The 25,907-nt window shown below is 45.1% G+C and overlaps 1 protein-coding gene across 1 annotated transcript in view; it reads left to right on the top strand.

Annotated features, from left to right (window-relative positions):
* Positions 1–25,907, top strand: part of CSMD2 (CUB and Sushi multiple domains 2) — a 671,930-nt gene that overhangs the window by 529,765 nt on the left and 116,258 nt on the right. The window contains exons 36-42 of the mRNA XM_058303940.2: positions 918–1,014; positions 2,034–2,138; positions 6,582–6,700; positions 7,230–7,299; positions 9,218–9,334; positions 17,581–17,790; positions 22,171–22,359. Coding sequence (XP_058159923.1) covers positions 918–1,014; positions 2,034–2,138; positions 6,582–6,700; positions 7,230–7,299; positions 9,218–9,334; positions 17,581–17,790; positions 22,171–22,359 — 907 coding nt within the window. The remainder of the gene's footprint in view (positions 1–917; positions 1,015–2,033; positions 2,139–6,581; positions 6,701–7,229; positions 7,300–9,217; positions 9,335–17,580; positions 17,791–22,170; positions 22,360–25,907) is intronic.

Raw genomic sequence — 25,907 nt, forward strand, 5'->3', positions numbered from 1 at the left:
AGCCCAGTCCCTTTCCCTGCAGCGAGGGAGGCTCAGTCCAGGTGTGGGTTGTGGTCCACAGGCGGAAAAACCCAAGAATTCACCAGCCAAAGGCGCTTCGGGGGCAGGAGGAGAGGAACAGGTAACCCAGAGGAAGGACGAGGGGTGGGCACTGTCTCGGCCCGTGGGAAGGTTAAAAGAAGGAGGGCCTGGAGCTTGACTGTGACACGGGGCGGGATTCATAGGAGATTGTTTCCCGTGGCTTGAAGGGCCTCTTGAGGTTGGTGGGGGATGGTAGATGGTAAGGGGGACACTGAGCTAAGGGAAAGGAGCACAGCTGAAGCAGGAGAGCCACCGGCACACACCTAAAGCATCACACCTACAGCCTGAACTGTAGGAGAAGACTTGGGGGCATAACTGGTGTCCAGTGGTGGGAGTCAAGTGGAGGGAGCGCCCAGAGTAGCTGCTGTGGCGGGGAAGTGGCCAGGAGCCTGGAAGGCCGGCAGAGAGGCAGCAAGCAACTTGGGCTGGACAGAGCTGGCTGGCAGAGGGCTACGGGTCCTCCCTGCAGAATGCCTGAGGCAATCAAAGCAGGAAGGTGGGGAAACCCAAGGAATGTTCAAGGGATGAGAAGGCCAGTGGGACTGAAGTAGTCCCACTTCCTGGAAATCTCCTTCCTGCATCCTCTACCTTGCAAAGTACACCCACTCTCTTTTCATCGTTAATTTCACATCTGTCTCCCCCAGAGGACAGTGAACTCCTCCTCCATAGGAACTGCCTCTTGCTTTGATCTGAAGGGCCTAGCACAGTATCTGTCCCAGAATGGGTGCTCAATAACTGAATGCATTACTAGAAGAGAGGAGAAGGAGAGAGGGAGGGGCAAACTAAGGGACACAAGCAGCTGCCTAGCCAACAACTCAATCCCTCTGCCTTCCCAGATTCAAGTCATCAGTTTTGTCACAGAACAGAACTGGGATTCCCTGGAGGTGTTCGACGGGGCGGATAACACCGTAACCATGCTGGGGAGTTTCTCAGGTAAGGCGGGACTTTGAGGCACCTCAGCGGGGAGGACAGTGGTGGACTACTAGTTTATTCATAAAGTTATGCAACAATCTAATCCCAGAACATTTTCATTATTCCAGAACACATCCAGATACCGATTAGCAATCATCCCCATTCCCTCCCCCTCAACCCTTGGCAACCACTAATCTACTTTCTGTCTCTGTGGATTTGCCTGTTCTGGACATTTCATATGAATGGAATCATACAATATGTGACCTTTTGTATGTGCCTTCTTTCACATAGCGTAAGATTTTCAAGGTCCATTCATATTGTAACATGTATCCGTTCTTTCTTTTTATGACTGAATAATATTCCATTATATGGATATACCAGCTTTGTTTATCCATTCATCAGTTGATGGGTATTTGGGTCTACTTTTGAATATTCTGAATAACGCTTCTATGAACATTCAGGTACAAGTTTTTGTGCAAACATATATTTTCAAGTCTTTTGGAGAATTCCACCTAGGAGCAGCATTTCTAGATCTATTTGAGGACCTAGCACACTGTTGGGCGAAGTGGCTGCACCATTTGACATTCCAGAGGTGGACTTTTGACCAAGTGTGGTGTATGTTTTTGCCCAATGGCCAGAGAAATTATCTGAATCTTTTAGGCTCCAGAACTCCATGTCACCAAGATATAAAAAGGAGCTAAGTGCTCCAGATAAACTATCTACTCTGCCTGGATTTTCCAGACAGTTTCACATGCCAAAGTCATTTGGAAGATGGCCAGGAGGGGATGAAACCACCTGGGGAACTCTTCCTGCTGCTGGTGTCTGGCTCTGCCCCTGCTGGGTTTCTACGGAGTTGCTTGGAGTCTCCCTTCCTCTGCCTAGTTCTGTGTGGGGTGCTAATTAGTCATTGAGTGTTTTTGAGAATTAGGTTCATTTGGGGTCTTGGTCTTGGGACAATAATGCCAGCAGGTAGCATAAAGCAATGCTCTTGGGGGCCTGGGAAGGCAGAGCCTAAATGACTCCTGGTTTCCTTGCCCTAGGGACAACGGTGCCTGCCCTTCTGAACAGCACCTCCAACCAGCTCTACCTTCACTTCTACTCAGATATCAGCGTGTCTGCAGCTGGCTTCCACTTGGAGTACAAAAGTGAGAATTTGGGGTCTCAGCTATGCATTGGACTCAGGGTGGGAGCTAGCAGTTACCAACCACCCAAAAGGAGCAAGGGTTATGCTGGGTGCTTTATATATCCCACTTAAACCTTACTTCAGACCTGGATGAGGATGCTAAAGCTCAGAGAAGATCTGTAACCTCCCCAAGATTGCACAGCCAGTAAATGGTAGAGCCGAGATTCTCACCCAGGTGCTCATTACTCAAAAACCTGTCTTTCCCCTGTCCAGGAACAAGAATGGGAAGGAGGTCTAGCCATTGGCTAGGCCTCAGTATATACTTTGAGATGGAGGAAAATGTTGGTGTTCTCCTCCTTTAATCGTAAAATCTGAACTTTCCAACCCCATTTCTGCCCATGCCACTGCCTTTGAGTTTCCTTCCCACATAGGAATCTTCACTCCTCTTTGGCCAGGTTTCTCTCTCCAGGCTCAAACCCTTACATCCTGGCTTCCAACATCCTAAATGGTCCCCGCTCAAATCTCTTAAAAGACAATAAGTCTTTATTGCCCTCTGGGGAGAACAAAGAAAGAGGTTGCCGGGGAGACTGCTTTCTCTGGGGGAACTCACTGGGTATAGGAAAAAATAGGTAAGCAGGTATGTATTCATTCAGCAGATACTGAGAATTTACTATATTCAGGTGCTATGCTAGGTCTTGCTAGGACTGTATAAGATCAAAATGTGTAAGACCCCTCACAGCCCATTGGAGGGGCAGACATGTAGAGAGAGCATTACAGGTGCTCTCGTGGATGTCTCTAGATGGTTGAGTAGCGGTCACTTTTCCTTGGGGTGGGTGAAAAGGTGAATGCCATGAAAAGTTTCAATAAGATGCTTGAACTGGGTCTTATAAGTTTAGTTAGAAAAACAGAGTGCCTACAATATATCAAACCCTGTACTAGGTGCCCATGACACAAAGATAAATGACATGGTCCTTAGCCTCAAAAACACAATGTCTAGGGGAAGAGATGGTTATGGAGATAACCGTTTTCTTACAACATGATATGCTAAGGAAGTAAAGAAGAGAGGTGCTAAGATGGTCAAATAAGGCCAAGTTAGGTTTGTAAAGAGAGGTAAGAAATGTGGGAAGGCGTGGTTGGCTTGGCCATCTTTGACGTTGTGAGCCTCTGCTAATTGAATCCCCAGTTGGAACAAGAGGCCTGGCAGGGTCAGCACTAGATGTCACACAGATGCTCACCTGGGTCTCCAAAATGGATGAACTTTATCTGGATGGTTGGGAGAGGATTAATTGGATTCCAGGTTGCTCATCACCTGAAAGAACTGAAGGGTGCACCTGGTAGAAAATACCTGGGACAACTTGAAGCGAAGTACCCTGAGAGGTGGAGGACAGGACAGGACAGGCCCTCCGAGACCTTCCTCCCCAGAGGTCTGAAGCTTCACTCGCCTCATAGAGAGGAGTATCTGGTTGTCTTGAATCTTTCATGTTTTTCCTTTTACCTTCTTTTCTCTGTTCTCTCCAATTGTGTTTTCTTACCCAGTATTTTTTCCTTTTTTTATTTTAATATATTTTTTATTTTAAAAAAGCTTTAGATTACATAAATGTTACATCAAAAATATAGGGGATTCCCATACCCCCCTCCCGCCCCCTCCCACACTTTCCCGCATTAACAACATCTTTCATTAGTGTGGTACATTTGTTAAAATTGATGAACATATTGAAGCATTGTACTAACCAAGAACACAGTTTACATTATAGTTTATACTTTGCCCCACACAATTTTATGTCATTGCAGTGTCATGCAGGACAATTCCAATGTCTTAAAAATGCCCCCATGTTACACCTATTCTTCCCTCTCTCTCCCCTCAGAACCTCTGGTGGCCACTGCCTTTATATCAATGATACAAGTTCTTCCATTGCTGGAATAATAATAAGTCTACTTTAGTCCACAGTTGCTTTGCTCCCTTATGTTTGTTCATTCCTCAATCTTGAGGATTGGGGGATGCTTACTCAATATTTTAGTTTGAGTCCTAAGCATCCCCTATAATCATCTCTGTTCTTTAATCTTCCACAGATACTTCCTTCCTAAATTCCTTAGTCATTTCACTCTCTCATTCCCATGAAAAATTCACCTCTTCTCTGTTTTCTTTGTCTGAGGGAACTGGCATTTTTCTCAGTAGCTAAGGTTTATCATGCACTGTCCCCTCGTGGTTGGAAGAGCTAGGGGAAAAGAAGTTTCTTATTAATACTTGGAGACTGAAAGTCCTAGGGAGCCAGGAACCCTGAAGTCATATTTTTGTTTTTTTAGATAATCCATAAGGAGGGTGACGAAGATGGCAAATTAACTGTTATTGTAGAGGCAAATGGTTTTGAAGGGTACTGAAAAGTCCCATCTACTGCTATGACTCATATTTAATGTTTATATAATTGAAATGGAAATGAAACAATATGTTTCCAAGAGCAATAAATTGCATATGATAAAAAAAAATAATACTTCCTTTTTTGTAAGCATGGCTTAAATAAAACCGAGCTGTGCAGTATAAGAGAAATTAGAACAGACTTTTCTTGGTCTCTTCCTTTTTTTCTCTCTCCCTCTCTCCTTGGCTTCGTCTTTCTCTCCATTCCGTTTTCCACGTACCACACTCATTTGCTCTCACTCTCCTTTCTCTCTCTCTGCCCCTCCTTTGCTTTCTGGTGATCATTTCCTTTCCTGTTGCCTCTCCTTTGCTTCACCAGTAAGTAGGTCTTGATTGACATCTGCGGTCACCCCACTGAAAGCCTTCTACTAGGAGTGCAGGAGGGGTGGGGGTTAAGAGGCAAGAGGAAGAACTTCTCATTCAGTCTGATGGTTGTTCTCATCTACATCCTCGGGGTCTTTTGTCCCGGCTGCTGGGAATCGGGGGCATAGGCTCAAACAACCTTGACTTCCAGGCCTTACAGTCTCTCCTCAGAAGCACATGTACGAGAGGAATTGACTGGGAAGGGCACGAGGGAACTTCCTGGAGTAAGGACAATGTTCTCTAGTTCCAGGAGGAGCCTGGGTTATACAGGTGCATGTGTTAGTCAACACTCAGCATGTGTACACTTGGGATTTGTGCACCTCATTATACCTCAGAAGGGGAAAAAAACAAATGGACTTATCAGAATGCCAGCCAGGAAAGTGGGATGAGATTTCATCAGCTGCTGCTCCAGAAGATGAGGCTACTGGGTGGTGGCCCAGGTGGCCAGGTCTTCTCCTTTCGTTTTACACTGGCAGGCACATGGGTGCCCAAGGAGCTACTGAGAGGGATGAGCATGCCCTCTCCTGTGCTCTCTGGGCCATGCAAGTGATCCAGGGTCAGATCCAACCACAAAGGCCTCCGTCTCCTTTCTGCCACCTTTGGTGAAAGAAGACTTCTTTGGGGTGGGTAGAAATCTTGGTTTATAGCCAGCCTTCTGCCTTGTCCCGATTCTTCTAGCCCTCATCCCTGGAGAAGGGCACTCCAAGTCCAGTCCCTCAATGTGCAAGAATTTATTCAGTGCATCTTAAATGCCAACACCTGCAGGTGACTTCCAAGGGCATCGGAGGAGATGCCACACTCCCGTGGGCCATATGGGAGGCAGTCAGGAGGTGATTCCAAGCAGGAGGTGAAGGGCGAGGACGGCTTCAGAAGGGCAGGGGGGGACGAGCATGGGGGCAGGATGGGGTGTGGGCTCACATGGCCTCAGTGCTCAGCTCCACTTGGTGGGCAGGGTCAGACCTGGAGTCAGGCAGGGCTTATATTTTAAGAAGTGTGAACAGCCTGTGAGTGCTGGACAGGCACAGAGTGGGAGATGAGAGGGAGGCTGTTACAGGTCCTGCGGGGTTTTGAGGGCCAGGTCCAGCGCCGGCCATGGGAGGTGAAAGAACGAGGAGCCACCAAGCGCTGCTCCCGGAAAGGAGCTGGCAGGAGAAATAAGGCAGCGGATTCTTATTCACTGGCCAAGTTTTCTCAGGTCAGTCAGTCCCAGGGAGTCAGCTCTTTCTGGGCCCCTGAGCATCACAAGGATACCCCTTCTGATAGCTTCTCTCCATCCTCTTGCCTTCCTTTTGCTTTTCTCCCAATTTCTTGGCCTGCGGGACTTGTCTTTTTAGGGTGCAAATGGAGGGAAGTTGGGAGCAGGAGGTGGGAGCGATGTGGGAGGAGCCCCTGCAGAGAGCTCCAGGGTTTAGAGCTGGGGTTTAGGGGAGATCCCTAGCTGTCCCCACTCTGCTCCAGGGTCTGCGCTGAGCCCAGTGGGTGCGCACAGCCTCCGGGCCGTGGTGGCTCCACGCTCCTGGCTGGGCAGGCAGCAGAGTCCCAGGGATGTCTCTTGACCCCCTCTGCCATACAAATATTCAAATTTCCTCTGTGGTGAGAGGCGAGGAAGCGCTGCGCGGAGGCACCCCTTCTCCCCGCTGTCCGCTTCCTCGCCTTGACCTCCTGTCCATCTGGGTGTGTCTCGCCTAGCGGTCGGCTTGAGCAGCTGTCCAGAACCCGCCGTGCCCAGTAACGGGGTGAAGACCGGCGAGCGCTACCTGGTGAATGACGTGGTCTCTTTCCAGTGTGAGCCGGGATACGCCCTCCAGGTAGCGCCCCTCTGCTCCCAGGGCAGGAAACAGGTGTCCCTGAGACGGGATTGCCGGCCTTGCACCCAGAGCCGCAGCCACCAAAGACCGGGAAGCAGCCTCCAGCCACCCTCCTGCCGCTCCCCTGGGGACCATCATCCCCTCCTGGAGCTGTTCAAGTGAAAGACAAACTGCTGACTTGAGCGATTTGGTGCCAGCCCGCCTCGAATGTTCCTGCAAAGTTGGGTTTGATTAGACTCTAGGAAAATTTAATTTTCCTTCGAAGGCCATGAGGGAATTTAGTAATTAAAGGAGTCTCACAAGGAAGCCTTTAGTAATGAGAATTCCTTAATAATGGCAGCTAATAACTGTCCTTGCCAAAAAATCGCTCTTCTGCTCCACTCCCTGTCCCACGGAGGGCCTATTTTATAACATAGTATCTTTGTATGTCTTGTTCCTTCAAACGAGGCCCCTGAACAAGCCCCCGGGGCGGGGGGCAGGGGGACGGTGGCCTGGGGACAGCTCCCCACCCTGTTCCTGATTCCTCCAGGGCCACGCGCACATCTCCTGCATGCCCGGGACCGTGCGCCGCTGGAACTACCCTCCGCCGCTCTGCATTGGTAAGACAGCCCGACTGCCCCACTCCTTCCGCTCCGTTTTCTACCCTGGATTTGAGCTGAGTGGCCTATCGCGGGGTTCAAGGTCAAATCAGAAGAAAGTGTGGTATTCTGGGTCTGTTCCCTGTCCGTGGCTTTAGACTGGGGTTAGCTGGACCCCTCACTGAAGGCTGCCGGGCGTTTGGAAACCTCCACCAACTGAAGGGGAAAATGACAGCAGGATCGCCCATTTGAAAGCATTACAGGTGACCCTTTTGATTCCAGATAATCAGCCAAGCTCTTAGTAAAACTTCTGGGCACTTTGGGCTTTCCTCCAGGGCTTTTCCTGGGACTGACAGATAAGTCTGCAAATGCAGAAATGCTGAGGGCTCGGTGTGAAGCGGAGGCTTGGCTTGGCTTGGTTTCTTACTCTGTGCTTGGTGATGATGAAGAGATCAAGGGACACGAAAATGCAGTCTTGTTCCTCAGAATCTTCTAGTCAATAGGGAAGGGAGAGGCTAACGTGTTCTGCGCCTCACATATGCCGTTTCTTCATAGCAGCTCCTGGGGGAGATATTATTAAGCTTACTTTTTGCAAATGGGAAAACTAAGGCTCTTTGGGTTAAAAAGAAAGTGGCAGCATCCAAAACAGAAGCCCAAGTTTGTCTGACGCCCAGTTCTAAAGTGAAGCTTAGTGCTGACGTTGGGCTGAAGCCCCTTGAGCCAGGGGGCGTCACTTGGGCAAATTGGCATTTGCCTTCTGCCGTGTGACCAGGGTGCAGCCGAGCAGGTCGCAAGTGTGATTTGCCAGCCCAGGGCGCTTTCCTACATTACACAGGATGACGGTCTTGCCAAGGAAACCATGGTAATAGCTGCCTCTGTTCATGGAGGGCTTGCTAGGTATGCCAGCCCCTGTTCCAAATGAGGTACAGGCCTTTCTCATTTAATCCTAAGAGAAACCCTGTGAGCTAGGTGCTGTTGTTAGTCCCATTTCACAGCTGAGGAAACTGAGGTTTGGAGGGGTTTAGAACATGCCCAGAGTCACACCAACAGTGGAAGCATTGGGATTCCCACCCAGGCAGGGGGATGCTGGAGCCCCCACCCTCCAGCTCCCCTGGTCCAAGCCCTGGGTCACACTCTCCCTGGAAAGGGCTGGCCTGGGTACTGCCCTGCCTTCCCTCTGCTTCTTTATTTGGGCGTCCATGAATAACCAACCCCTTCCTGCACACGCACCCTTTTCCTAAAAGGATGCGAAAGGAAAGCATTGATGCCCACTGACCAGGCTGCAGTCGTGCCCTAGCCCCGCATCTTCAGGCTTCCCTCAAGTCACCTCGGCTGGGGATTCAGATGTCCCTCGCCTCTAAGGACATTCGTTCTCAGACAGCCTTGGGGCAGCCTCGCTCCCTGTGGAATGCTAATCACTGTCACTCTGTATGAAGTTCGAGAGCTACGGCGACCATGTGGCAAAGTTCTGAGGATGGGCTCACAGGCGGAGGGGGCGTACCTGCTGAACCCCCTCCTCTTAGGACATCTATTTGTAAGAAGCCTGGCACCGAGTAGGGATCTGGTGCTTGCCAGTCCCTTTCCTTCTTCAATCTTGAAAGAGTCAATTGGCAGTGAGGAGAGGGAGATTGGGAGGAAAGTCGAAGAAATGGCCTCACTTCTCACGGAACTGACCTCTGAAGGGTGCACTGCAGGTCAGGAACCCATAATTTGGGCCCGTGGGCTCCTAGGCAGTCCCCGTTCCTGAATCTACACACTCAATTTTGCCTGTGCGTGCATTTTTTAGGGAGAGGGAGAATAGATGCCTTTGGATTCTTGAAGGGGTGCGTGACTCAGGAAAGATGGGAAGCTGCTGAGCAAAGGGAGCTTCCACACGTGGGGGTGGTCCTGCATTCTTGGGGATCTAATTCTAATCCCCTGTCTGGTCTCATTGTCACAGCGCAGTGTGGGGGAGCAGTGGAAGAGATGGAGGGGGTGATCTTGAGCCCGGGCTTCCCGGGCAACTACCCCAGCAACGTGGACTGCTCCTGGAAGATAGCACTGCCCGTGGGCTTTGGTGAGTCCCTGCAACCCCTTGGAGGCAGGGGGCTTCAGCCTAGGCCCCTGGGCTTTGTCAAAGCAACTGTCTGCCACAATCTCCCAGCACAACCTTAGCCAAATCACATTAGCTCTCAGCCTCTCTTTGTCCTCATCTGTGAAATGAGGATAATGCTGCCCTGTCTACCTCTTGTGGAATTATGAGATCAATTAACAGTAGTAGAGATAAAAGTGCCTTGAAAACATAAAATGTGGGGGGAAAAAATCTTAGGGATTGCCATTATTATCGTCTGAATAGTGAGCTAAGATCCAAGAATGTAGAATGAAAAATTACTTGTGGACGGTTAAGAAAGGGAAAAAAATCTATTTTACAGAAACCGGACCTCAAGTTGTGCTTTTAACTCCAATATCAGATTTCTCATCCTAATTAAATTGAGCCAAGGTCAATATGAAATTGAGTTTGCATTCTTCATATGCCCATTCTAGCCGGCCTCGAGATTAGTAGAGGGATATTTTGTGGTGACAGAGTGTGCCGGGTGCAGGAGAGAGGGGGGACAGACACTGATAGGAATCACTGATGATTCCTATCTTGTGCACTAAGCCCACATTTCTCTGTTGAAGGGATAAAGGATGTGTGTTGACCCCGAGCTGATGAGTTTACATGGGAAGCTTCTTGCTCCCAGTCCTCGTTTTGCTCTTAAAAAAGAAATGCAGTAATGGTGGAGCCCCAGGAATGAGCACCTCCTATTTGTCCCTCCTTATTCAGCCTGGGGTGGGTCTCCTGGTTAGGGAAGGGGCTCCTCTCTAACCAGAGAGAGGTTGGTGGCCCTCCCAAGGGTGGAGTCTTACACTTAGTGCCGTATTCTGAAGGGAGCCGGGGAGGAATGATACGGGTTCAGACTTTGGACAACTTAGGCAGCTTTGGGAAACTCCAGATTTTGAGACACTGGGGAAAAAGGAGTCAGGAGTCCCTACAGCTCTGTACCCAGGTCTGGGACAAAAGAACCTCTGATGATAGAATGGGGGAAACAGCAACAGCCCAGGGAAAACAAGTTTAGATGGGAAGTATGTCACTATCCTCTGTAAATCCTGATGTTCAACCTCCAGAACCCTCTCTCTAAGTCCAGGGTGCTCACCTTGCCTCTGGGGCATAAGTATACCACAGGACCCCTTGCTTTGAGTGAGTTTTAGATTCTACCATGGTCCTAAATCTGGCACCTGTGTCAGGGTGTGCCTAAAGAGCTGCTGCACTTGCATATTTTTGCCTCTAGGTGGGGGTCACATTCCAGTTATTTCCATTCTGCCCAATTCAGAAATTCTTCAATCCTTAAAGAGCCCCTTTGGATGCATGGATGGTGGAATGGAATGCACAGATTCCACAGACAATATGAAGAAAGATGTTCATTGTAAAATTATCTGTAACCTGGAAACATCTACATGTCCATTAGTAGGGGAGTGCATAAAGTGTGACTGGGTAATCCATAAGATGGAATCAATATGTAGTTAAAACGGACAGACTATCTTTCAATATCAGCCTGGATAGATCTTGAAAACATAATGTGGAGTGAAAAAGAAGTTTGCAAAACTGTTTTTACAGTGTTATATCATTTATATAAATGTTTCAAAAAATAATATATATTTATTTTAAGAATCTAAAACTGTGAACTGGATGTCTTTCAAATTCATGATGATGGTTGCCTCTGTGGAGGGAAGGAGGGGAATGGGACAGGGCAGAAGACAAAGGGTCTTCAGCATTATGTGTCAAACCTTTATTTTATTCTTTAAATAATCAGGTGCAAAAAATTTTACGTGTATGTACTCAGTCTAAACAAACTAGAAAATACAGATGAGCAAATCTCAAAACTTAAACTCCATCTATGATCCCACCATGCAGAGCTAATCGCAGTCAGCTTGGTCCTCTGTCATTAGCATGCCATCCTTCTGAACAAAAGGCCTGTAGATCTTGTTCATCCCAGTGCAATGCCTCAAATGGCCCTGATGCACAGTAAATGCTTAGGAAATATCCGTAGGCAATGAATCCATATTCTTCCAGTTTTTAATACAAAAACTGGAATTATAATGCACATGTATTTTGTAATCTGATTTTCACAATTGACATACAGTGGACATTTTCCTATCCTCAGTATCATTTTTTTTTATTCAAGAAGTTGTAGGTTTACAGAAAAATCATGCAGAAAGTACAGTGTTCTCATTAACACTTTGCATTAATGTAGTACCTTTGTTACAATTGATGAAACAATATAATTATACTATTAACTATAGTCCATAGGTTATATTAGGGTTCCCTGTTTATGTTGTAAAGTCCTGTGGGTTTTTAAAAAATTTTTATTCTAGTAATATATATAACCTAAAATGTCCCCTTTTACCCACATTCAAATATATAATTCAGTGGTGTTAACTACATTCACAATGTTGTGCTACCATCACTACCATCCATTACCAAAACTTTTCTATTACCCCAAACAAAAACTCTGTACCAATTAAGCACCAACTCCCTATTCCCTACCCCCACCCCAGCCCCTGGTAACATGTGTTTTAGTTCCTGACTTTATGAATTTGCTTATTCTAATTGTTTCATATCACTGGGATCGTATAATATTTGTTCTTTTGTCTCTGGCTTATTTCACTCAGGATGATGTTTCAAAGTTCTTCCATGTTGTCACATGTATTAAGAATTCTTTCCTTTTTATAGCTAAATAATATTCCATTGTATGTATATACCACCTTTTGTTTACCCATTCATCTTGATGGACACTTGGGTTGTTTCCATCTTTTGACAATTGTAAATAATGTCACTGTGAACATCATTGTACAAATAACTGTTTGAGCCCCTGCTTTCAATTCTTCTGGTTATATGCCTAGAAGTGGGATTGCTTGATCATATATTTAACTTTCTGAGGAACAGCCAAACTGTTTTCCACAGCGGCCACACCATTTTGCATTCCCACCACAATGAACAAGAATTTCTATTTCTCCACATCCGCTTCAATATTTGTTGCTTTTCTGTTGTTGTTGTTTTTAATAAAGGTCATTCTAGTGGGTGTGAAATGGTATTTCATTGTAGTTTTTATTTGCATTTCCCTAATGGCTAATGATTTGAATATCATTTCATGTGTTTATTGGCCATTTATATATCTTCTTTGGAGCAATGTCAAGTCTTTTGCCCATTTTTAAAGTGTATTGTTTTGTTTTGTTTTGTTTTTGTTGTTGTTGTTGTAGGATTTTGTTGTTCAGTTGTAGGATTTTAAAAAATATATTCTGGATGTTAAACCCTTATCAAATAAGTGGTTTCCAAATATTTTCTGCCATTCTGTAGGTTAGCTTCTTTTTGCTTTCTATTGTAGTAACTATTATACAACTCAAAATTTCCTATTTTAATCAATTTCAAGTGTATAATTCAGGAGTGTTAATTACGTTCACAATACTGTGTTACCATCACCAATATCCATTGCTCCAATTTATTCATCTCCTGAAACAGAAGCATTGCACCCATTAAGCAGTAACTGCCCCTCATCCTCTTCCCACCTCTCACCAAGTTACCTCTGGTAGCCTATAATCTACTATCTGGCTCTATGAAATTTGTATATTCTAGGTGTTTCATATAAGTAGCATCATCATACTACCTTTATTAGTACCTGACTTATTTCACTAAACTTGTTTTCAAGTGTCATCCATGCTGTAGCATGCATCAGAACTTAATTCCTTTTAACCACTGAATAATATTCCATTGTTTGTATATACCACTTTTATTTTTAATCCTTTCATCTGTTGATGGACATTTGGGTTGCTTCTCCCTTTTGGCTATTGTGAGTAATGCTGCTATCCACATTGGTGTAGAAGTATCAGTTCAAGTCCCTGTCTTCAATTATTTGAGATACATACAGAGAAGTGGGATTGCTGTGTCATATGGTAATTCTATTTTCAAATTTCTGAGGAAGCATCAAACTGATTTCCACAGTGGCTGCATCATTTTATAATGCTACCAGCAATGTATAAGTGTCTTATTTCTCCACTTTAACACTTATTATTTTCTATTGTTGTTTTCTTTTAATAATAACCATCCTAGTGTGTGTGAAGAAGTAGCTCATGGTGGTTTTGATTTTCATTTCCCAAATGATCAATAATGGTGAACATCTTGTCATGTGCTTGTTTGGCCATTTGTAGATGTTCTTTGAAGAAATACCTTTTTGCCCATGTTTAAATTGTTTTCTTTTTGTTGTTGAGTTATAGTAGATCTTTATATATTTTGGATATTAAACCCTTATCAGATATAAGGTGAGCAATTATTTTCTCACATTCTGTAGGAAGAATTGTCTTTTCACTTTTTTTGACATATAAAAGATTTTAATTTTGATGAACTCTATTTTATCTAATTTTTTCATTTGTTCCTCATGCCACCAAATCTTTTTGATTCTTGCTCTCTCAAATCCTTTTCTTTTCACCATTGCCATTGCCATTATCTTAGACCTAGTCCTGGTAATCTTAAACTGGTTCTCTATGTTACTTCTTTTGCTTGTTTTGAAATAATTTCAAACTTAAGAACAGTTACAAATATAATGCAAACCCCATTCAAAGAATTCCTACATACTCCCGCCCTGCCTCCAGATACCCAGACCCACCATTTTTAACGTTTTGCAACCTTGGCCATATCAGCCTGCCTGTCTGTCTATCTATGTCTATCATCTATCTATTTTCTGAACATTTGAGAGCAGATGGTACACAGCATACTCCTTGACACATAATACTTCCATGTACATTTCCTACTAATAATGATATTCACTTATGTAATCACCTTAAGTATGGTTATTTAATTCCAGAAATGTAACATTGATATAAAGCTTACATTCTATATTTCAATTTTTTCTTATATCCCAATAAACTCCTTTTGAGCCTTTTCTCCTGCATTCTTAGATTCCATCCAGTATCATGTATGGCATTTTATTGTCATTATCTCTTTAGTGTCTTTCTTTTTTAATTGTGAAAAGATATATATACGATATAAATCTTCCCATTCCAACTCCTCCCCAGCATACCATTCAGGGGAATTAATCACATTCACAGTGGTATAGCACCCTCACCACCATCCATTCCTATCACTTTCCCTTCACCCCAAACAGAAACTCTACACTCATTCTGCATTAACTCTCCATTGCCCCTGTTCCCTACCATGGCAACTTGTACTTTATTTTCTGTCTTTGAGTTTGCATATTAGCTGAAATTTTCTTTGTGGTTACTGTAGAGATTAAATTTAACATCCTAAATTTTTAACAGTTTCATTGCTTTGATACCAACATAACTTCAATAACATACATAAACTGTGTTCCTATACCCCTTCATTCCACTTTCATGTAGTTCCTGTCATAAATTACATGTTTAAGCATTATAAGTCCAAAACCATTGATTTATCTTTACATTTTAAGCATCTGCCTTTTATATCTTGTAGGAAGTAAAAAAGTGGAATTACAAATCAAAAATACAGTAATACTATATTTATGTTTACCCTTGTCATCATCTTTACTGGAGAACCTTCTTTGAGTTGCTTCCGTTAATTGTCTGTTGTTCTTTCTTTTCATCCTGCAGAACTCCCTTTAGCATTTCTTGTAGGAAAGGTCTAGTGGTAACAAAATACCTCAGCTTTTTTTATCTGGGAATGTCTTAATCCCTCCCTCATTTTTGAAAGACAGTTTTGCCAGATACAGAATTAGTGGCAATTTTTTGCCATCAGCACTTTAAATATGTCATCCCACTGCTTTCTTCCCTCCATAGTGAGAAATCTGCATTTAATCTTATTGAGGCTCCCTTGTATGTGACAAGTCATTCTCTTGTAGTTTTCAGAATTCTTGTTATCTTTGGCATTTGGCAGTTTGACTATCGTATGTCACAGCATGGATTCATTTGGATTTATCCCATTTGGAATTTGTTGAGTATCTTGGATGGATATATTCATGTATTTTGTTGAATTTAGGAAATTTTCAGCTATCATGTCTTTGAATATTTTCTCTGCCCTATTTCTTTCTTCTCCTTCTGGGACTCCTATAATGCATATACTGATACACATGAAGGTGTCCCTCAGGTTCCTCAAGCTCTGTCCTATTTTATTCATTTTTCTTCTTTTGCTTCCCCAATTCCAATATGCTGTTGAACCTATCTAGGGAGTTTTTAATTTCTCTTACTGTGGTCTTCAGCTCTGTTTAGTTCCTTTTCATAATTTCCATGTCTATATTGATATTCTTTTTGTGTTCATCTTTTGTTTTCCTGATTCCTTTAGTTCTTTGTCCATGTTTTCCTTTGCTCTTTGAACATATTTAGGATGGGTTTGTTTTTTTTTTTTAAGTCTTTGTCTAGAATGTTCCAGGTCTGATCCTCCTCACTGATGTTTTCTAGTACTTTAATCTTCTTCTTTGACTTGGCCATCAGCTCCCCTTTCTTTGTATGTTTTATGATATTTTCCTCAAAGTTGGGCATTTTTTTTATTTTAGTGTATAATCACTGAACTTTATACTCAGAGGCATGGGTTCCTTAAGCTAGTATCCAGACAGTGTTATGACTGAACTTTCCTTGAATGCCCACTAACAAAAATAAAGAAAGAAAAGAAGGAGAAAAAAAAAAGGAAACACTTTTCAATCTTTGAAGATTGATCTGTGCTAGTGCTGTCCTGCAGGGTTTATCCATACAATGAATTTGGAGAATAGCACCAGGTTTTTACATAGGGGCCTCCCTGATCCTTTCTGTACATGCATGGGTGGACCTAGGAATTCCCTTTTACACGAATATGAATGCTCCCTCTTCTCTAGGAAACAATTTCCTCACATCCAAGGCACTGAACTGTATATCTTACAGCCAGCAATCTCTTGCCCCAGGCAGCACAACTTGGCCTCTGTCCCACAGTCTTCTGCAGAGGAGCTCTCTGACCTGCCTTCTACACACAGGGCAAGTTCTGGGATATCAAGTGCTGCTGGATACCACCAGACAGTTTGGGCTAGTCATATATGCTCCCAATGTGTGCATGAGGAACTCCCTGAGGAACTGGAACCAGGGATGCACACAAGGAGCATGGGCTGGCTCCCATTCAAGCTAGGAACTGAGGAGGGGCCAGCCAGGGCACCATGAGATCCTACCACTTTTACGTAGTCTTTATTGTGATTTGGTGCTTACTCTATTACTGCAGTTCTTTATCTGTTGCTGATTATTCAAAGCTTCTTTAGGGGAACTGGGCCCTGATTTGGGTGGGGCCTATAGGTTGTCTTTTTCTTTCATGATAAAGTTCTTTGATGCACAAAAGTTTTTAATTTTCATGAAATCCCATTTATTCATTTTTTCCTTTTGTTGCTTATGTATTTGGTATAAAGAGTAAGAAACTACTGGCTAACACAGGTCCTAAGGATGCTTCCCTATTTTCTTCTAGGAGTTTTATAGTTTTGGTCCTTATATTTGGGTTTTGATCCATTTTGAGTTAACTTTTGTATAGGGGTCTACTTTCATTCTTCTACATGTAGATATCTAGTTTTCCCAGGACCATTTGCAGAAGAAACTCTTCTTTCCCCACTTGAATGGACTTGGTTCAATATCATTTAATAGTAATCTAATTTTGAGAAACCTTATCAGTAAACACATATTAATGTTCCCACTTCCATTTTCCAATAAGTGTATTAATATGTAAGTTAAGGGTTTAACTAGATTCATTTTACCTCTCGTGATGCCAGAGATCTTGAGAAACCCAATAAGATTCCAAAGTATAATCTTCACTTTGCTTAATAACCCAGATAAGACCCCTAAATCTTGTATTTCTGAAGTACCTTAAGAGTTCTAGGATATATTAGTAGTGAAGGTCATGTCTTCTGCTGGGGTGAAGATGAGGGTCTTATTTTTAAGTAAAAAAGTTTATTTTAGCAAACCTATCTTTATATTGATATTAGACATATGAATTATAAATTAAATCAAACGTTGGCCCTGAACTTTTTTTTTTCAATACAATAAATGGACTTGTGATGGAGCTCTTAAATGATTAATGACTTTATTTTTGCATGAACAACTTATTTTTAAGTTCAGTCCTGCCTGAAGACAAGAGACTAGACTAGACCAGCGTCTCCCAAAGTGTGTTCTGGGAGCCCTAGTTCAGTGTGAATTCAGTAGGGACGTTTGGATGCTCAGAGCATTAGGGACCCTGGCAGGAAATGCTCTCATGAGGCAGCCCATCTGAGCAGGACTGTATTGCTTTGGGTTCTGCTTCTGTCTTGCTCCCAGGAGCTTACATCCAGTTCCTGAACTTCTCCACCGAGCCCAACCATGACTTCATAGAAATCCGGAACGGTCCCTACGAGACCAGCCGCATGATGGGCAGATTCAGTGGCAGCGAGCTCCCAAGCTCCCTGCTCTCCACCTCCCACGAGACCACTGTGTACTTCCACAGCGACCACTCCCAGAATCGGCCGGGATTCAAGCTCGAATATCAAGGTAAGGGCTACAAGGACCCACTTGCCCTTCTGTTCATCCCATTCCTTACCCACAGCCTTGTTCCCAGCCTTCCATGTAAGACAACGACAGAACGAGAGAAGTGGTGAAGGGTGGGGAGGCAGAACTGTGCATGAGGCTTCCTTCTGGTGGCAGATCTCTCTGCCACCATCCCCCCCACCTGAGGCTATCTGACCCCTATTTGACAAGCTTTAAATTCTCCTACAACCTTTTCCAAGGTGGCAGGCCCAGCAGCACCTCTGAAGAGACCCAGTAGCCAACAGCTAGCCCTGGGCAAGTGGCTGTTCCCTCTCAGGCTTCCCCAGAGTGTCCCACCAGCCACTTGCCCCCAGGCTTGATCGGCTTAATTATTCCCTGTGGTTCTTCTCCTGGGTGTCCTGACTGATTAGGCTCAGCAAGTCTTCTGCTGTGACAGAGGATTCCTATTACAGTCCCTGGAGCTCCCATTGAGCCTTGCACAATAAGTCAGGCCCTTTTACTCCTGCGGAGGCTTTTCCTGCTTGAGGCACAGGATGGATTCGCCCTCAGAGCCTCCAGAAGAAACCAGCCCTGCTGACACCTTGATTTCAGACTTCTGGCCTCCAGAATTGTGAGAGAATTCAATTTCTGATGTTTTAAGCCACCTGGTGTGTGGCCATTTGTTACAGCAGCCGCAGAAAGCTGACAGGACTGTTGCACGTGGGCAGGCTCAGAGGGAGCAGCTGGGCCTGTGACTTGAGGGCAGCCTCAAGGGTTTTCTCCGGGTAAGTCCTGAGGGTTAAATATATGTGGCGGAGGAAGGCCCATTGCAGAGGGGAGGCCCCAGGGAACAGCTGGGCCCCTCACACAGGGACGCTGGGGGGCAGGGGGCAACAGCCCCTGAAGGCACCTTAGGATCCCTCCTCTCCACACACAAGACAGCGAAGTCCTCAGCAGGAGGAACGGGCCACTGGCTTACACACGGAAGCGTCAGTGGGAGGAACAGCGGGTCACAGAGAGGGACGCTAACAGGAGTGCAGGGCGTCATTCCCAGAAGCCTCAGAGCATACCTGGACCCTGTGTGCAGGAGAGGCCTCCACAGGAGAACTTCCCAAAGGTGAGCTCAGGGAGTGTGGGGTTCCGAGCCCGAGGCTGGGGCCCTGGGGGGGCAGTGAGGTCTCTTCTACAAGGAGGTATAGATGGACAGTCTGGACGAGGACAGGTGGGCTTAGCACACAGGAACTGCAGCAAGAGTGGCTGGTCCCGTCACACTTTATTCAGTGAAGGGAGGTACGGTCCATGGGGGTGGATCCGGGAGCAGCTGTCCCTGTTTCATTTCCTCTGAGAGGAGAAGCCTCAGGGAGAGCGCCCAGACCTTCCAAAGGAGACACCTTGGTGAAAGGAGCCGCGTCTGCCCAGAGAGGAAAGCTGGGCACCTACGTGGGCCCCGGCCTCCCCTGTGACAGAACACGGCCGGCCGGTGTGGCATTGCCCCCTTGAAGGGCCCCCTCTTCCAACCGGGGCTGCACGTGCTTGGAGTCAGGGTTTGCCGAGACAAGCCCCCACTGAGGCCGCTGCCTCACCCCAGGTGGCTTACAACATCAGAAATTGTATTCTCTCACAATTCTGGAGGCCAGAAGTCTGAAACCAAGGTGTCGGCAGGGCTGGTTTCTTCTGGAGGCTCTGAGGGCGAATCCATCCCGTGCCTCTCTCTAGCTCCTGGTGGCTGCTGGCAGCCCTTGGCATTCTTGGCTTACTCCGATCTCTGCTTCCATCATCCCATGGCCTTCTCCCCAGTCTGTGTCTTCTCTTTGAAGGACACTCATCCCCAGATTTAGTGTCCATCTAATCCAGGGTGATCTCATCTCAAGATCCTTAACTTAATTACATTGCAGAGATTCTTTTTCCAAACAAGATCACATTCACAAGTTCCAGGTGGACACATCTTTGAGGGGCATCATTCAACCCACTACAAGTACAATTGGCTTCACATGGTGTCAGGCCAGCTGCTCTCCCTCAAATTCAAGCTCTGTGGCAGGGCAGCTTCCATTAAGGCTTCCCGTTTGTGATGATCTCAACCTCTAATACCAACTTGCCACTAAGTTCAGAGGACTTCTTCCACTGAGGCCTCCCAGTTTGTGACAGGCACAAATAATTCTCCCTCACTGGGAGGCCCACATCCTCCACCTCGGCTTCCTGTCTGACAGCCCCACTTAACCCTGTGGAGAGGTGCCTTGTGAAACAAGCTCCAACCACTCCCCCCTGGGTTTTCCTTTGTGGAAAGTCCTGACTTCATGATAAAGCCACCCGTCCCACTGAGGCTGTTTCTGCGAGCAGGCCCAGCTCTCTGCGGTTCCTCAGCTTTCTTTGGAAGAGGTCCAGCTCCTTATCCTGTCTCAGGATTCCTCCAGTGAGACACTCTGAGCTGGGCTGGGGTTTTCTTTTCCCTTCTTCAGGTAATTGTTTCTACAAAACTTTTAGTAACAGCAGAAGCTACTCTTCCCAGCCTGACAGGCTTACCTTCTTTCATTAAAACTTCTCAGGAGGATCATGTTTATAAAGAGCTTAGCAAAGTGGCTAAGCCATGTAATTGTTACAAAATGTTAGGTAGCATATTATTTTTAGTTTTATTTGAATTGTATCTTTTCCTCCTGTATCATCTCCCTTTGGGACAAAGCCTCCTCTCACTGAGAAGTTCTTCTGTGGGAAAATTAATGATTCCTACTCTTGAGGTTTATTTCTATCCTATAGGCCCAACCTCTCCCTTTGAAGCTTCTTTGGGTGTAACAGACTGAGATTTTTCTCAAGATGAGAGAAATTCAGGTACTTTCTCTGGAGTGGCTCCCTTTGAAACATCCAGTTCCTTCCATTTGAGACAGTTCCTGTGAGAGAGACCCCACTACTCTCATTAAGGCTCCTGGCTTTTCACGTGCCGCCACTCTCTCTAGGCTGCTCGCTGTCTTAGGATCCACCTGTTCCCACTGAGGCTTCCCTTTATAATAAAGGCCCAGCCCAGCCCATCTGGCTACTTCCTTGTGTAACTGGCTACTGCTTCCAGCAAGGCTTTCATCTCTGAATTCACCCAAACCCCTGCTGCTTCTCTCCTTAACCTGACCAGCCCAGCCGTGCCTACCACAGCTTCTCGATTTTTATGTGCACCCAATTACCCTGATGATTCCCAGTGAAACCTGCCCAGTTCTTCCCACTGGGACTTCGCTCTATGATATTGAATGAAAAATACATAACACAACCACCATTAGAGTGAGTGCATGGGAAATGGTAGCTTTGTGGCTGTTGTTTTTTGTTGCTATTACGTATGATAAATGCATCCACTCTCCCAGAGGATTCCCTTGGTCTCAACACTCCCACTGAGTTTCCACTCTAAAAATTTCCATCTATTCCCACTACTGATCTCCAGTGTAGGCCAGACCCAATTACTGCCACAAAAGCTATTCTTTGTCCTGTGGACCCAGTTAATTGAAGGCTTTGCTCTGTGGCCCAGCAAATCCCTCAGTGGCTTCCCCTTGTTTGACAACCCCCAGCTACTTCCACTAAAGTGTCTCATTTGGGGTCAGTCCCACCTATTCACATGGAATCAGCTTTCCTGCCATTTATACAGGGGTTCTTAATCTTCTTTGTTCTAAAGACACCTTTGCCAGTCAGGTGAAAACTACAGACCCCTTACTAAGCCCACACTATACTATATATTTAATAAATATATCAAATCCGCACCAACACGTCCCCACAAGAAAAATGTTTTTTTGAATTTAAATTCAAGTTCATTGACTCCTTATTAAGAACCCCTTGATTACAGGGACTTGCCTTGCGTGAGAGTCATGCATTCCTTTTAGCCCAGCTCCTCCCTCTGAAAAGTTTCTCTCCCTGCCTACTCCCACTTAAGTTTAATTCTTCCTGATAGGTTCTAATTTGTCAGAGTCAGAAAGACCCCACTTAAATCCTCATTGCACTGCTTTCTATGTTTGTGATCTTGACCATTGTTGTGATGATTAAATAATAACGTGAAAGAAACTAGGTCAATGGCTAGCTCCAAGGAGGGAAACAATAAATATTGGTTCTATCTAGCAGCAACTTCCTTGAGTCTCCTTTTCCCCTGGAAATAATAATAGATAACATTTATTGAATGCTTAGCATGTGCCAGCACTGTGCAAAGAGCTATGCAAATATTATCCTACTTAATTCTCACAGTAACCAGCTTATAAAGAGGAAAACCAAAACAGAGAGAAGTTGAATAACTCACCCAAAGCCAAAACAAGTACATGACAAAAGTCTGCATCCAAGTCTCGGTGCTTCAACGCTATGTTAACTCTCTGCTGCTCTTATGTCCTGGTTGGGGAGAAAATACCCAGACAGAATAAAATCACTTTCTCTCTTGATCATTTCCAGCCTATGAACTTCAAGAGTGCCCAGACCCAGAACCCTTTGCCAATGGCATTGTGAGGGGAGCTGGCTACAACGTTGGACAATCAGTGACCTTCGAGTGTCTCCCAGGATATCAACTGATTGGCCACCCTGTCCTCACATGTCAACATGGCACCAACCGGAACTGGGACCACCCCCTGCCCAGGTGTGAAGGTATGTCCCTCTCTCATCCCTGGTGATTCTTCCTGTGAGGTTAGAGAGATTGATCCAGAACAGTCCCACATTTCCCTGCCTGTACCATGGGATCAACCATGCTAGAAGGTCCAAGCACACATTGTCCATCCTATTCGCCTATGTATGGGACCAAACCTAGCTAGGTTAGTGTCCTGAGGACAGAACTCTGGGCCAGTACTAGGGAGAAGATGTGGTCCCATTCCTAAGGAGCCACAGCCAAAGGGAAGAAAATACCCAGCCCTTGGGAAGATCCATCCTGATGAGCTAGATGTCCCCAGTTGGAAAGGAAAACCACATGAGAGTGGAGTAGCCTAGTGGTGGGTTAAGATTCCCAAAGGGAGAAGAGTGTGATGCCTCTTTCTAGGAAATCTCCTACTCTACTCTTCACCTGCCTCGTCCCCTTATTCTCTTTCTCCTACATGTGCCTGAGAGAGCTGAGGTGTTATCAGGGAACTGGACATGGCACTTTCCTGGGTCTTCTTCCTTAACCACAACCAGGACAGAAGAGGAGCAGGAGGTCTGCTCTGCCTCTACCCCCTTCTGCAAACCTCAGGTCTTCATACCTCAGTTCCATTTTCCTTCTGTTTTCTCTCTTAGAGCAATTTCCACAGAGGAGAAGTTAGGATTTACCTTGAAAGGGGAAAAGTTGGCTGAGGCAGTGGAGCCCAGGAGAAAGTGCCTTGGCTCTGGGCTCATATCATCCTAGGCTCTATCCCTGGCTATATGACTTTGGCCAAGACACTTCACCTTTCTGAGCTTCAGCTTCTTCATTAATAAAATGGGATTTATCATCTCTCCTTCACAAGAGCCAGGAGGATATAATAGACAGCTTGTGTAATGCACCCAGCAGAGCAGCCAACTCACAGACAATGAAATCTAGAAAAATAGGGAAAAAATGACCTTTTTTGCAGCACTGAGCTATTCTGGTGTTGGAATACTAGCACCTCAGTTTGTAAAAATTTTAAACCTCAGTTAGTTTTTCAGATTGTGAGAACCACCCCTGTGCATAACCAGTTGATCTTTCTGGAATATTGGTTGACTGTGTACTATGTTACAAGCTTTTTGCTGGTGTCTCTCAAAAGGCTAGAACTTCCCACAGCTTCCTTAGTGTCCCAGGGTGTATCAGTAGGACCACCATGAGAGGATGGTAGGGTCATCTGAGGAAAGGATGTTAAATTCTCCTTCCAGTGGTAATCCGTGAAAGGACAGCGATGGCAAGTGCCTGCCACTAAGCATCAATGAAGAGATGACTTCGTTGAAAGCAACTCCCACAAGGTGGAAAGGGGGAGGATATTGTCATATTTTCCAGACAGGGAACTCATGCAAGATGGAGGGGAAGTGTCTTCCCCCAGAATAGCTGGATTGAGTGGTAGTGCCAACAACTTTCTTTATAACCACCAATGGGAGAGCCATAAGAGCCCAGCAGTGTCCTCCCACCCCCTTCAAAGTAGCCAGGAAAGCATGGTTTGAGGACCCTCTCATAGGGCAGGCAAGAAGGTGTGTTTTCCCATCCTTAGCCTCTCCTCTTGGTAGCCTAAAGGATGATGGTTTCAAGTGCCCATAAGGCAGGCTAGAGGAGCAGACAGTGACAGGTTCTCCGCACCCCTGGGGAGCTGTGAGAGGATGGCAGGATCAGGGTCCCCTGGTCTGCTCTGTCATGAAAGATTCTCCGGATCCTGCAGTCTTGGCCAAAGAGGGGCATGGCCTGACTTCACCAGTGCCATGCTGGGCCCTGAGGCAGCAGCCTGAAGAGCCTGGGCCAGGGCTGGAGAGCACCAGATCCCTTTCCCCAGCAGAGTCGAGGGGCCTCATGTTGAGCTGATAGGGATCTGCCATGCTGTCTTACACTTTCGGATACAATTCAACAAACATGTAAGAAGCACATCATGGTGTCATGCAGACGCCACAGAGAACTAAATGCTGCCTTGATCTCAGTGAATGTCATCGATTGTGAATGCCACTTCCTCTCTTAGAGCCTCTCTTTCCCTCATGACTATTGGAAGGATTAGGTAGGAAGAGAACTTTGAGCCCCTGAAGCTAGTGGGGAGCTGGACATGGTGGGAGGCTGGCAGGGACAGCAAGGGGAGCTCCTGTGGAGGCTGGCATACAAATTTGAAAATAAAATAAATCAGAGCCTTACATGCATACCCGTCAGAACGGCCCCTCCTCTGATATCTTCAACCAACACCTCCCGCCTCCTGCATGTCAGTGTCCTCTTCCTTCCAGTCTCAGTGGAAAGGGGGCCCCCCTCGCCCCCAGACCCTCCTAGGGAGCTGTATTGGAAGCCAGCCCCCTCTGGTTCATGTCTTTCAAACTCCCCCTTGCTAAATGTGCTGAATTCTCTTTTTTTAAAAATCCATCTTGACCCCACCTTCCCCTTCAGTAACTTACTGTCTCTCTTCCCCTCACAGCTATGTTTTATGAAAGGGTATCTTGAAGACAAACCCCCTTTTTATGTACGATTTTAATTCTTCAGTGGTTATGCCTATAACTCTAGATAATATACATGTCTTTTTTAAAATCAAATTCATCTTTTAAATTGAAGTGTAACATACATACAATGAAGTACATTATATATTAAGTTTACAACCCAATTAATTTTATTTATACGTGTGTGTGTATTTATATTTATGTGTCTACCACCCACATCAAGGTGTTGAACATTTCCAGTACCTCAGAAGGCTTCCTCATGTCTCTTTCCAGTCAGTATCCTTCCCCATAGGTAATCGCTATTTTGTCTTCTACCTCCATAGATTAGTTTTGCTTCTTCTTGAACTTTATATAAAAGTGTCTGCCTTCTTTGGGTCATCATTATGTTTATGATAAGACTTTACAAAATATAAATACAAACATACAAGAGAGAAGGATGTAATCCTGGCACAGGACTTCAGACAGCATCAAATCCTGTGCCAGGATTACATGTTATTTTATGTGGACTCAATGCCATGACCCCTGGGCTACTTGAAAAGGAAAGTGTTTCTGGCATCAGGTCCCCTGAATTCATTTCCCTTATACTTCATCAGTTGCTACAATCATATCTTGCAGTTTGCTTCATATTTGAAACATGACTGTTTTTAACAAATAAATTTTATTGATTCATATTAATAAAGCATAAATCCATCCAAAGTATACAACCAGTGGTATTTGGTATAATCACATATTTGTGCATTCATCACTTCAGTCATTCTTAGAGAACTTTCATTATTCCAATAATAATAATATTAAACAAAAATAGACAAAACTCATCACTACCACTCAGTCTCTTCATGCTTCCCCTGCTATAGATAGCTATTCTTTTTCCTTCTCTCTTGTATGTTTGTATTTATATTTTGTAAAGTCTTATATACAAAATATCACCCATATTTGTGTTGGGTTTTTTTAAAGGTTTATTTTATTTATTTCTCTCCCCTTTCCCCATTGTTGTGTGTTCTGTGTCCACTTGTATTCTCAACAGCACCGGAAATCTTTGTCTCCTTTTTTTTTTTTAAGATTTATTTTTTATTTATTTCTCTCCCCTTTCCCCCCCC

This window comes from Dasypus novemcinctus, chromosome 9 (assembly GCF_030445035.2).
Source record: "Dasypus novemcinctus isolate mDasNov1 chromosome 9, mDasNov1.1.hap2, whole genome shotgun sequence".
Taxonomy (NCBI): Eukaryota; Metazoa; Chordata; class Mammalia; order Cingulata; family Dasypodidae; genus Dasypus; species Dasypus novemcinctus.